The following is a 14,052-nucleotide window of genomic DNA, read 5'->3' on the forward strand; positions in this document are numbered from 1 at the left end:
CATTCCATCTTTCACCATGCCTTTAAAGGACATAACCATCCAAAAATATATGATTTAATGTATTTCTATATGTATATCCATATATAATATTAATTTAAGTTCCTGAAATTCTGTTTTTTAGGTCTGGTGATGATTGGAGTCATTATCGTTTCCAGAAAAGTTGGAATCAATCCTGACAACGTTGCGACCCCTATCGCTGCCAGCCTCGGAGATCTGATCACATTATCATTACTGGCGGGCATTAGCAGTACACTGTTCCGATATAAAGGTACGAGAAATCTGCAGAAATGTCTGTGGAAAGAGGGTCACTGCTGTGATGCTATGGCTGTCCATATAATAACACCCACATTTAAGGAAGTATGTATCTAAGCATGTGCTCTAGGGGATGTTGCACCTTCAAAACCTCAGAGTCTCTGTGAATTTCTAGTAAGGGGAATAAGAGGGAAAGCACATGAAATTTTAGGGCTTGTTCACTTTATATTACAGAAGCTGGCTCAATAGCAGGTCAGTAATGCACTTACTGAGCTGTAATTAACTCCCAAGTATTTGATCTAATACAAAGGGAGGGTTGTGGTCCCCAAAATGTTGATGCACCGGTGATCACAATAAATGGAATGAGCTTCCCAACTGCATAAGTGTGTGCAGCTCTGTGTTAATCTTTATATTCCAGTGTGAATGAGCCATAAAAACAGTGCAGAAATGTCTGGTGCCAGAGAGATTAAGATATGCCATATACAGTAAGTCTGTGGTAGAGTATGCCAGCCGACACCGTTAGTGATTAAACACTCTCAGCATCCACACGCGAGAATTCTGGGAATTGTAATTCTTTTCTGTAAAAAAGGGTGATATTACCATCTAGTTAAAGGGGTGGGTCGCCTTTAAGTTACCCTTTAATATGTTATAGAATGGCCAATTCTAAGCAACTTTTCAATTTCATAATTTCTTATTTTTATATATATAGTTGCATAGTTGAATTGGGTTCCATCAAGTCCATCAAGTTCAACCCCTCCAAATGAAAACCCAGCATCCATATACACACACCCCTCCCTACTTTCACATAAATTTTATATACCCATATCTATACTAACTATAGAGTTTAGTATCACAATAGCCTTTGATATTATGTCTGTCCAAAAAATCATCCAAGCCATTCTTATAGTCATTAACTGAATCAGCATCACAACATCACCCGGCAGTGCATTCCACAACCTCACTGTCCTGACTGTGAAGAACCCCCTACGTTGCTTCAAATGAAAGTTCTTTTCTTCTAGTCTGAAGGGGTGGCCTCTGGTACGGTGATCCACTTTATGGTTAAAAAGGTCCCCTGCTATTTGTCTATAATGTCCTCTAATGTACTTGTAAAGTGTAATCATGTCCCCTCGCAATCGCCTTTTTTCCAAAGAAAACAACCCCAACCTTGACAGTCTCCCCTCATAATTTAACTCTTCCCTCCCTCTAACCAGTTTAGTTGCACTTAGTCTCTGCACTCTCTCCAGCTCATTTATATCCCTCTTAAGGACTGGAGTCCAAAACTGCACTGCATACTCCAGATGAGGCCTCACCAGGGACCTATAAAGAGGCATAATTATGTTTTCATCCCTTGAGTTAATGCCCTTTTTTATACAAGACAGAACTTTATTTGCTTTAGTAGCCACAGAATGACACTGTCATTTAGTGTATAACTTGCATTTATATTATTTTTGCCAAAGTGCATAACCTGCATTTATCAACATTGAACCTCATTTTCCAGTTTGCTGCCCAGTTTCCCAACTTTGACAAATCACTCTGAAAAGTGGCAGCATCCTGCATGGAACCTATAGTTCTGCACAATTTAGTATCATCTGCAAAAATAGAAACAGTGCTTTCAATGCCCACCTCCAGGTCATTAATAAACAAGTTGAAAAGCAAGGGACCTAGTACAGAGCCCTGCGGTACTCCACTAACAACACTGGTCCAATTAGAAAATGTTCCATTTATCACCACTCTTTGTAGTCTATCTTTTAGCCAGTTCTCTATCCAGGTACAAATACTATGTTCCAGGCCAACATTCCTTACTTTAACCAGTAACCTTTTGTGTGGCACTGTATCAAATGCTTTAGCAAAGTCTAAGTAAATCACATCCACTGCCATGCCAGAATCAAGGTCCCTACTTACTGAAGGGTTAACATGCAGGCATGTTAACCCTTCACTTACCTTCTCATAAAAAGAAATAAAGTTAGTCTGGCAAGATCTATTATGCATAAAACCATGCTGGCATAGTATATGAATTATTTGCCTTCTTCTTCTGACTCTTACCAGCTTCCCAGCTTCTATTCGGGCCTCTCCTATTCATATTCCAGTCTCTTATTCAAATCAATGCATGGTTGCTAGGGTAATATGGACCCTAGTATCCACATTGTTGAAATTGCAAACTGGAGAGATGCTGAATAAAAAGCTAAATAACTCAAAAAACACAAATAATAAAAAATGAAAACCAATTGCGAATTGTCTCAGAATATCACTCTCTACATCATACTGAAAGTTAAAGTAAAGGTGAACAACCCCTTTAAATGTACATGTCTAAAAGAGGGGGGAGCTCTTAATTTGTACACCTTAAAGCAGTGATCCCCAACAGGGCTGGAACTAGGGCTAAGCAGAAGAGGCCTAGGGTGCAACAAAGTGTTTTGAATTCCTGGCTTGGAGGCAAGTTTTGGTTTCAAAAAAGCAGGTGTACTGCCAAAGTCTCCTTAAGAGTGAAGTTACACGGAGCATTTTAAGAGAAAAATGAAAAGCAATTGCAAATTGTCTCAGAATATCACTCTCTACATCATACTAAAAGTTAATTTAAAGGTGAACAACCCCTTTAAGTCTATTAATATATATGTTCTTTATTTATTTTTTTCAAATCCTTTCCAGATATTCAGTATCTTTCCCCGCTTATCTGTGCTGTCTTCCTCATCCTCATCCCTCTGTGGGTTGCTATGGCTAAGCAGAGTCCGTCCATTGCCGAGGTACTAAAATCTGGCTGGCAGCCGGTAATTGTGGCCATGTCTATCAGCAGGTAATGCCTCTGACGTTCTAACTTGCTTTTCCTTTAAAGGAGAACTAAACCATATGAATATGGCTAAAAATTATATATTTCATATACTGAACTTATTGCACCAGCCTGAAGTTTCAGGTTGTCAATAGCAGCAATGATCCAGGACTTCAAACTTGTCACAGGGGGTCACCATCTTGGAAAGTGTCTGTGACACTCACATGCTCAGTGGGCTCTGAGCAGCTGTTGAGAAGCTAAGCTTAGGGGTCGTCACTAATTATCCAGCAGAAAATAAGTTTGGCCTGTAATATAAGCTGATGCTACAGGGCTGATTATTAAATTCTGATGCTAATTGCACTGGTTTCTGTGCTGCCATGTAGTAATTATCTGTATTAATTACTAATCAGCCTTATATTGTGACATTTATATTCTATGTGTACTGTATATTGTGAGTGGGTCCCTAAGCTCAGTAAGTGACAGCAGCACAGAGCATGTGCAGTGAATCAGCAGAAAAGAAGATGGGGAACTACTGGGGCATCTTTGGAGACACAGATCTTTACTGCTAAATGACTGCGATTGCCTTGGGCTTGTACAGAAGCACAAAACATAATGTACAACATTTCTAGCTACTTCTTTAGTTAGGCTTTAGTTCTCCTTTAAGGCATGAATTGTTTCCATACACTCATTCTCCTTTCACTGACTCCAGATTTAAAAGCTTGTATCTTTTCTTGTACATTCCTTTGTAGCATTGGTGGTCTCATTTTGGACAAGACAGTCACGGACCCCAAATTTGAAGGGATGGCTGTATTCACCCCTGTGATTAATGGTGGGTTCTTCTCTTTTTATCTATTTATATAAACAGGCATTAAGGCATGTTATTTTCAAACTATCTAAGTGGCAATTACATGAGTCAGACAGGTTCTCATTATACTTTATCTGCATAGGCCATATAGGCTGTATAATTTTATGTGACGTTGCACCAAGAATTTGAACTGTAGGGCAAAGCAGAACAAATTACAAGTGAAAAAAAAACCACAAAGAAGAACTTTGGCATCTCCCTGTTGTTAGTGCCTCAGTTTAGAGGTCTGTTTTCTTCCCCTAACAATGTGGCATTGCCCTGTGCTTTTATATTTTTACATTAGGATGAAAATACCTGTAGTATGTGCTGTAAGTAGTGACGCAGAGCAAACTGCAGTAATAATTCTAACCTCTAGGGGGAACTAGCTTTGATGCAGCAGATACAGATGCACTAGGGCCCACCCTGGAATTGTACAGGTATGGGATCCGTTATCCGAAAACCCTTTCCAGAAAGCTCTGAATTACAGAAAGGCCGCATAGACTCCATTTTATCCAAATAATCCATATTTTTTAAAATGATTTCCTTTTTCTCTGTAATAATAAAACAGTACCTTGTACTTGATCCCAACTAAGATATAATTTATCCTTATTGGAAGCAAAAGCAGCCTATTGGGTTTATTTAATGTTTACATGATTTTCTAGTAGACTTAAGGTATGAAGATTCAAATTCCAGAAAGATCCCTTATCTGGAAAACCCCCAGTCCAGAGCATTCTGGATAACAGGTCCCACACCTGTACTTGAATATGATGTTATTAATTGGTAAAAAAAAAAAAAGGTAAAGAAAAAAAGTGACAAAACTTGAACCAGATGTTGAATAGAAGTTAGTGTACTTCCATTACTTCATCGCCATCTTTTGTTTATATAGTGGCAGTAAGTTATGTGTGATATTTATTCAGAATACTCAGAACACCCAGAAGAAGGGAGGAAAGTGTCAGGAAGTGACATCCAAAATTGTATACACCACTGACCTTAGGAAGAGTAACAGTAACATGGGAATATGCACCGCATACATTAATACAGAGTAGCACACACACTCAGAAGCATGCAGTATATAGTGATTAAAGTACCCCCTCTTGTAAAATATTAATATTAAAAAAGGATATTATAAGTACGGATGCACTGAATCCAGGATCTGGCCAGGATTGGGCCTTTTTCAGCAGGATTCGGATTCGGCCGAATCCTTCTTCCTGGCCGACCAAATCCTAATTTGCATATGCAAATTAGGGGTGGGGAGGGAAATTGCATGACTTTTTGTCACAAAACAAGGAGGTAAAAAAATTCCCACCCCTAATTTGCATATGCAAATTAGGGTTCGGATTCGGTTCGGTATTCGCCCGAATCTTTCACAAAGGATTTGGGGGGTTTGGCCGAATCCAAAATAGTGGATTCGGTGCATCCGTAATTATAAGTTACCAGGGAGTTCCATGACCATATAAAAACACAAGACCAAAGGCTGAGTGCTTTTACTGTATACAAGTCATGGAACTCCGGTGACTTCTAATATGCAACAGGGGGTAATTTATTTACTATAATACACAAATTTCAGTGAGTCATGTGACAAAAATGACATCACTAAGCTCCGATTATAACCGATGACATCACTAAGCACCGTTTATAAAGATATAATTTACAGGATAATCATGGCTCTTGTGTATTATTAACACATTACTTCATGTGCTTACTTCTTCATACTCGGTAAATAAAATGCTCACAAACTGCTCAGTGCTTATTAATGAAAGCCGGACACGCTCCTAGCAAACGCTAATGCACCTCTTTAGTCTGCTCTGTATGCATGGGGACCCAGAAACCAGCATCAGCCTGGAGGTCGTTCTGAAGTTCCCCTAGTGGGTGGGAGAATCACTGGATCACACGGCTGCCCCACGCTTCTGCAGGAAGCAAATCTGGTATAATCTGCTGGTATAATCTGCAAAATAACTAATATGCAATATGATGGAGAGTCGAGCAATAAGGAAGGAATTTGTAGAGCCGTGAGTAAGTAATTGGGTCATAATTACATCCCTGAGTAAGCCATTGAGTCCTTAGTAGAACCACGAGTAATATATAGTGAATAAAGTACCCCCTCTTGTAAAATATAAGGATATTATAAGTTACCGAGGAGTTTCATGACCATATAAAAACACGAGGCCGAAGGCCGAGTGTTTTTATATAGGTCATGGAACTCCGAGGTAACTTCTAATATCCTCATATTTTGCAACTGGGGTACTTTATTTATTATAATACACACATTTTGGTTAATCATGTGACAGAAATGACATCAGAACTCACCGTTTATAACTGATGACATCAGAACTCACCGTTTATAAGGATATAATTTACAAGATATTCATGGCTTTTGTGTATTATATAGTGAATAAAGTACCCCCTATTGTAAAATATAAGGATATTATAAGTCACCAAGGAGTTTTATGACCATATAAGTACAAGGCCGAAGGCAGAGTGTTTTTATACAGGTCATGGAACTCCGAGGTTACTTCTAATATCCTCATATTTTCCAAAAAGGGGTACTTTATTTATTATTATACACAAATTTCAGTAAGTCATGTGATGAAAATGACATCACTACTCACCGTTTATAACTGATGACATCACTAGTCACCATTTATAAGGATATGATTTACAAGATATTCATGGCTTTTGTGTATTATATAGTGAATAAAGTACCCCCTCTTGTAAAATATAAGGATATTATAAGTTACAGAGGAGTTTCATGACCATATAAAAGCACAAGGCCGAAGGCGGAGTGTTTTTATACAGGTCATGGAACTCCGAAGTTACTTCTAATATCCTCATATTTTGCAATAGGGGGCACTTTATTTATTATAATTCAAAAGTTTTAGTGAGTCATGTGACAGAAATGACATCAGAACTCACCGTTTATAAGGATATAATTTACAGGAAATCCATGGCTTTTGTGAAAAGCCACGAATTTCCTGTTAATTATATCCTTATAAACGGTGAGTTCTGATGTAATTTTTTGTGTATTATAATAAATAAAGTGCCCCTTGTTGCAAAATATGAGGATATTAGAAGTCACCTCGGAGTTCCATGACCTGTATAAAATCACTCGGCATTCGGCTTCGTGTTTTTATATGGTCATGAAACTCCTCTGTAATATCCTTATATTTTACACAAGGGGGTACTTTATTCACTATATACATTCATTCTTCATTATAGCATTGTTTTTTCCTCCCTGCCTGTTCTCTCATTGTATTGTAAGAATGTACAGTGCTGCGTATACAAGTAGCACTTCATAAAACTGTATGAACATAGTAGTACAGGTATGGAATCCGTTATCTGGAAACCGGTTATCCAGAAAGCTCAGAATTAAGGGAAGGCTGTCTCCCATAGACTCCATTAAAAGCAAATAATTATCAATTCTCACTGTAATAATAAAACAGTAGCCTGTACTTGATCCAAACTAAGATATTATTCATCCTTATTGGAAGCAAAACCTGCCTATTGGCTTAATTTAGTATTTACATGATTTTCTAGTAGACTTAAGGTATGAAGATATCCAGAAAATCCCAGGTCCCAAGCATTCTGGATAACAGGTCCCATACCTATATAGCACCTCCCATAATTCCTAGCTTCAGGATACATTCCTCGTGTGTAAATTCTGTATCATAAATGGATGTGCAAATACTTTCTAGATTTAAAGGTGTCTCTCTGTATATTCATATAATTGTGCAAAGAGCTCAGGGTGGATGATTTCCGCATGATTTGTCCCTTGTGCACCCTTTGTGGTAGTTATAGATGCAAATATTACACTACTAAATATGCAGTTTGTATTCTAATTTATTTCTCTTTTCTATCACCGGGTTTTATTGCCTTCCCAATAATTACTTTCTTCTGTTCTGCTCTTTTAGCTTCCCTGGTACATCAGGCCTGGTCGCCAACACATGTTATATTATACGTTTTATTTTTGGGTTGTTGGCACTAGCAAGGCTTATCTCTGTCTCATTGGGTCCAAATATCTGGGGCACAATGTAGGCCGTTACTGGGTTCTTGAATAATAGGATATGTAGCACACCAACCTCAGGCTTTGCCTTTAAAACATTTTATTCCAGCGGAATTCACACACAAGCTTTCGGGGGAAAACCCCTTCCTCAGGTGCATGAAACAGTAAATGGTGTGCTGAAGAAAAATTGTTTTTTGGGCCGTTACTGGGTCACATTGTTAAAATATTATATGTTTATGTTTTATGTTATGTTTTAGGAACATTTCAGTGTAAATCTGTAGAAATAAGTCAAATCACGTAGACTTGCTGTGTTTTTTTCTTGGAGACATTTCACCAGTCATCCAACTGGCTTTTTCAATTTCGAATAACTTGTAAATAGGATCTTTTTTCGGGAATATATCCTCTGGAATGTTGCTCCAATCAACACAATCTGTTAATCACAATCCGCAAGGATGGCATGAAGTTAGGTGTTGATTGTATTAGCCAGATTGGAACTTGGACCATGGATGAATGAGAATCTTCCCAAACATATTTCAGTGTAAAAATAAAAACTGGATTCATAGATAGGCTGTGCAAAATAAACAATATTTCTAATCAGGGCCGGGCCAAGATATTTTGGCACCCTAGGCAAATGCTTCAGTTGGTGCCCCCCACTAAGTAGTCTGACATTACCATTTTCACCTCGCCATTTTACCATTTTGGTTTTTAATAAAGAAATCTACTATATAAATTATACACAATATGGGCAGTCATAGAGGCCCATTTAGTAACGGTCATATTTAGTGATTATAATGGTTTTTAAAACCAAGAAAAAACTCAAGTCAGAAAAAGAAAGTAACCAATCAGTGCAAACCAAGAGAGCTGAAAAGCAGGAAGTAGTGTTCTGGCTATTATGTTACACATCCAGTCACTCCAGCCTTTATACATTACATTTTTGTCTCACTAACTATATTTAAAAAATTTCTTATTTTGCACAGCCTATCTATTTACCCAGTTTTACTTTTATACTGAACAATTCCTATAAAATCATTTTATCAGCTGGTTAGAAACTGATTTAAACATAGGGTAAGTAGGATGTCTATCCCTTTAAATGAGAGCCGTTATTAAAAAATTAGCGTAAGTTGGCTCGCAAGCCTTATATTATAGGAGACAGCTGGGCTCTGATGATACAATGATGGCTTAGTGTCTGAGAAGAGAGAATCATTTCTCCAGGTGTATTTGTTTGGTTGAGCCTAAATATGTCTGTACATGTGTGACTTGGATGGCAGAAGTGGATATTGAAATGGAAAAGAAAAGTGTATAAATGGGAATCAGCTAAAAAATAAAGAAAATAAGTAAGCAAAATGAAAATAAGCAAAATACCCTTGCTGTGTCTCCCTAGTGTACCTGTATACTGCTAGAACTGTGCTAAATGCTAAAGATGATAGAGGCAACACATACACACAAACATACAATTGTGCACTTGCCATACTCTACTGGATCAATTCTGTTCTCTCTACATTATTATTACTATTATTATTATTTCAAATGTATTTTAACTCTGATCTTGGAACCCACAGGTGTGGCTGGAAACCTGGTAGCTATACAGGCAAGCCGGATCTCCACCTTTCTGCACTTCTGGAGTATGCCAGGTGTTCTGCCCTACAAAATGAGGCAGCACTGGCCCAACCCATGTACCACCTTCTTCTCTTCAGGTAAGATTCATGTAGATCCAGGCAGTAACTGAGATGTATAAAAACCTGCATTTGTCTAATAGCTGAGCCATAGGCAAGGCGCAGGACCCTGCAAATAAGACTAAAGTGTCAGTTTGAAGACTTAGGTTGGAGTGTGTGTGGCCAGCAAATCAGTGTCCACCATGCTAGAGTCCTGCAGTGGGTCGGGTACCCGTGGGTTACCTGCAAAAACTTGCGGTACCCTGCGGGTTGCGTTTAGAAGTTCCAGGTGCGGGTATACCCGCGGTTCTGCGGGTTGCGGGTCGGGCCGCGGGTCTTCTCACTATCGATATTCACTCCTTTCTTCTGGTCACGTCTACTTCCGAAAATGTCACTTCCGGTTTACAATGACAGCACTTCCTGATTTACTCCTTTTTTTTCTAATCACGTCTACTTCCGATGATGTCACTTCCGGTTTACAATGACAGCACTTCCTGATTCTTGTTGATCAGCGGGTCGCGGGTCCGGGTTGCGGATAAGGTACTTGCGGGTAGGGTCGGGTAGCAGTTCCAAGCGGGTAAGAATGCGGGTTGTGGGTCCGTGTTGCGGATTGCAGGTAGGACCCGCGCAGGACTCTACACCATGCTCCAAGCTAATGTCTAGCTACAGAATATGAGCATTACAGCTGATTGCTCTTGTAGCCCACCCTTGAGTGTGCTTTAGCTGTGTATTGTTGCAGTGTGTGACCAGGCTATGGCTGCCAGTACTGTGCCACTGACCTACTGGTACTTAAGTGACTCCCAGCAACTCCCAGTACCATGGGTTGTTCCAGGTAGAAAGAATCCAATCTAATCTAATTCTTGCAGCAAATTAGCAGGTGTATTAACCGGAACAATATAGTAGAAATATTCTCAGTCGCTTCAGGCACCACAAAGTCAAACGCAGAAATCACAATACCTCTCAAGGGTAAATAAACAGCATACAAATTTCCACAGTCCTGGGTAATTCTCTCTTGAGATTTAAGTACTGCTCAGAAGGATTCTCAGCCTGGGGTCTTGTGTCTTGGCACACAGCTTAGGTCTCAACTCTGGACCTGTGTCAACGTCACAGAGAGGTGAGGTCCCAGGAAGACCCCCGAGCACATGGTGCTAAACCCCTTTATACTTTTCCATGCCGCCACCTAGTGCCTAAAGTAAATCCCAGCAGGCCCAGGAAGGGGAGACATAGCTGCCTGGGTACACTTAAAGGGCTACCTAGGTGTTCAAATACAAAGGAAGACTGAGTTACTATACCTAAAACTCAGGGTCCCTACACTATTATGGTTGCAGCACAAGAGGCCAATATAAGCACTAGGATATGAGCTAAAATGTATTTTTTAGCTGCCTGTCTGACCTTGAGTAATAACCTAGGAGGAAGCCACTTATGTGGCATTAATAGTAGGGAGCCCATCTAGCCTGTAGCTGAAGTTTTGCTATTAGTAAGTCTCTGTTGTGCACCTTCCTTTATTGTAACTGTCATGTTGCCGTTCAAATGCAAAGGATAAAAAAGGAAGTGAGATCTGCTTCAGTGGAACAGAACCCACTCGCAGTTCTCTTTTTCTTTTTTTTTTTGAGTGGGGATTTATTTCAGCTAGGGATGTCGGTAAGGTTCGGTCCTACAGATGCTGGGGATATCCCTTGCTTCTTTAAAAACCATATGAGAGAGCAGAGAAATCACTGGGCAGTTAGCATTTCTCAAAAATCACCCAACTGCTAATAGTCTTGGCCAAAGCTATAGTACCTGCCTCCAAGTAATAAGGAAACGTCAGCTTTACTGTACACCAGGACCTCTGTGTCCCAGCCCCATCTAGTACACTTGTAAGTCAAATTAAATAAAAATTATCAGGAATAAAGCATAAACAGTATAACCCCCATTTTATCTTTTTCAGGGGACCAGGAAAAAATTATGTAAAATCCGGGAAAATGTAAAATCAGGGAAATGTGTTAAAGTAACTTTTTCTTTAAGTGCTGAAAGGATATAAGCACAGGAATCCATTTACTGTGAGATACAATATTTACTGTGTGAATAACAAGGGTTAAGCATTGCAGTGTTAATGTTACACTATGGGGGGCGTGGGCAAGTCAGTCACATACACAACCTAAAGCAATAAGTGATTGGTGCAGGACTGTATAAGGGGCAGACTCATTGCAAATGACTATTTACAGGCAGAACCATGGCAGAATATACATCTGGTTAGTATTTTAAACCTCTTTATTTCACAAATAATAACATTCATAGAGGAAAAAAAAGCAGTTTTTGGGTACATCAGGACAAAGTTTTGATCCCGGAAAACTTTACTTAAAATCAGGGAAATGCACCCATTGAAACTCATTATAAATTGGTATGTAAAGAAACCAGTGCAATTAGCATCAGAATTTAATAATCAGCCCTGTAGCATCAGCTTATATTACAGAACAACCTCATTTTCTGCTGGATAATTAGTGACGACCCCTAAGCTTAGCTTCTCAACAGCTGCTCAGAGCCCACTGAGCATGTGAGTGTCACAGACACTTTCCAAGATGGTGACCCCCTGTGACAAGTTTGAAGTCCTGGATCATTGCTGCTATTGACAAGCTGAAACTTTAGCCTCGTGCAATAAGTTCAGTATATAAAATATGGCATTTTTTAGCCATATTCATTTTAGGGTTTAGTTCTCACATTCACTTTTTTGGAAAAAACATTTTCCAGCCCTGCTTTCATTTTCTTGCTAGCTTGCAGTATTCCTTGTCTTCTTATCTCGGGCTGGTTAACCTTTACACTGTTGTCTTCTACACGACTTGCTTAACCCTTATGTTTGTTACAGGTATTAATTCCAAGTCTGCCCGAGTTCTCTTCCTACTGGTAGTGCCCGGCCACCTGGTTTTCCTCTACGCAATCCACCTCTTACAGGGAGGCCACGCTTCTCTCAACGTTTTCTTCATCACCTTTTACTTGACTGCTGCTCTGCTACAGGTAACAGTGGTCTCTGTGTGAATGAATAATAGCAAAGGGGTGAATGTGAAGGCCACAATAGCCCAAATCTTAGTTTCCCATAAGCACGGACAGTTTTGTAGAAAAGAGGAAAGTCTCGTGGATTGCCAGTAATGCCCTTTGGTGCCGTCCCTGCACTGGGCAGCAGTTTGGATTTCCTTTGCAGACCTGGCTGTCTAATACAATTAAGTACTTGGAGTCTTTACAGAAAATGAAATAATGTTTCTTGGAATGACTGTGAAACAAGCTTCACAAACAAATCCCAAGGTCTGTATAGTAACATCCAAACAGCACCCAGCCCAGCCCTGATGCAGAGAAAGATTAAATGAAACAGGACAAAATTTGTGGGGTTTTTTCCCACTAAAAATTCAGATTTTCTACTAAAAAACAAGATCTTTTTCCTGTTTTTGGCATTCAGAGTTTAATAAATAACCCCCATAGTGTTACCCCCTGTGGCACCCAAGAACTGAGATATGACGCTGCCCATTGTTGGATTCTTTCTGCCACTAACACGTCCGTCCCATTGCAGGTGTGTATCCTGTTGTACATTGCAGATCTCATTGTGCGCTTCATGTGGAGAAGAGGACTGGACCCTGACAATTTCTCCATCCCCTACCTCACCGCTCTTGGGGACCTGCTGGGGACCGGCTTCCTGGCCGTGTGTTTCCGTATGGTCTGGCTCCTGACCGGCACAGAGAGCGAGCTCGGAAACTAAGGGACAATTGAAGGTTGGGCAGAACCGTACCAGCACTTTGATCCATGGGTTTTAACTGGATAGACCCAGCTTGTTCTATGAGCTGCACTCTATCAGCCACGATGAATAACACATCTGATTTTTACTTAAGAATATTTATCAGTAGAATCAAGTCTCAGCAAACAGGGAAACTGCACTGGATTTATGATGAAAAGATTATATTTGTATATAAATCTAATGCCGTTTGTTTACAATAAAATACCAGGAATTCTGAAGGTGTGACGTCAGTGCTGGAGTGACTCTACATTCTGTGTGAAATAGATATATAACATCCAGGCCCGGACTGGCAATCTGTGGGTTCTGGCAAATGCCAGAGGGGCTGCTATAAGGTCCTATAGAAAGTCAGTATTTAGTGGGCTGGTGGGAGCTGTTTGGGCCTCTTTTTGGGCTGATTGGGCCTCTGTGTACCTGAAATGCCAGGGCCTATTTTAATTCTCAGTCCGGACCTGATAACATCAATATTGGTAGGACTGTGTCCGTAGGCCCGCGTTTGTGGAAAGGCCACCAAGGCCCGGGCCTAGGGCGGCAGGATTTTAGGGGGCGGCATGCTGCCCAAACATACTCACATTGGTTCAGAAACACTGGGGATGCGCTGGAGATACAATCGTTTTTTAAACTTCCTGAGAGCCAATCCCCATAGCTCCAGTCCCAGTGATAAAAGTTTGAGGAGGCGATGGGGTGATTAGTGACAGAGGGCCTAGGGGTGCCGCTATGTAAATCAGGCCCTGTGTGTCCCATCTTCTTTGCATATGCAGGGCTGTTCCAGGGTCCTTGGCGCCCTGA

The 14,052-nt window shown here is 40.1% G+C and overlaps 1 protein-coding gene across 4 annotated transcripts in view; it reads left to right on the forward strand.

Annotated features, from left to right (window-relative positions):
* Positions 1–13,484, forward strand: part of slc41a3.L (solute carrier family 41 member 3 L homeolog) — a 52,600-nt gene extending 39,116 nt beyond the window's left edge. For all 4 annotated transcript variants that reach the window (XM_018256688.2, XM_018256689.2, XM_018256690.2 and 1 more), the window contains 6 exon segments: positions 122–268; positions 2,896–3,040; positions 3,763–3,842; positions 9,414–9,548; positions 12,349–12,497; positions 13,045–13,484. In XM_018256688.2, coding sequence (XP_018112177.1) covers positions 122–268; positions 2,896–3,040; positions 3,763–3,842; positions 9,414–9,548; positions 12,349–12,497; positions 13,045–13,230 — 842 coding nt within the window. In that variant the 3' untranslated portion in view covers positions 13,231–13,484.
* Positions 13,485–14,052: the final 568 nt, after the last annotated feature.

The sequence above is a fragment of the Xenopus laevis genome, chromosome 4L (assembly GCF_017654675.1).
Source record: "Xenopus laevis strain J_2021 chromosome 4L, Xenopus_laevis_v10.1, whole genome shotgun sequence".
Lineage (NCBI taxonomy): Eukaryota > Metazoa > Chordata > Amphibia > Anura > Pipidae > Xenopus > Xenopus laevis.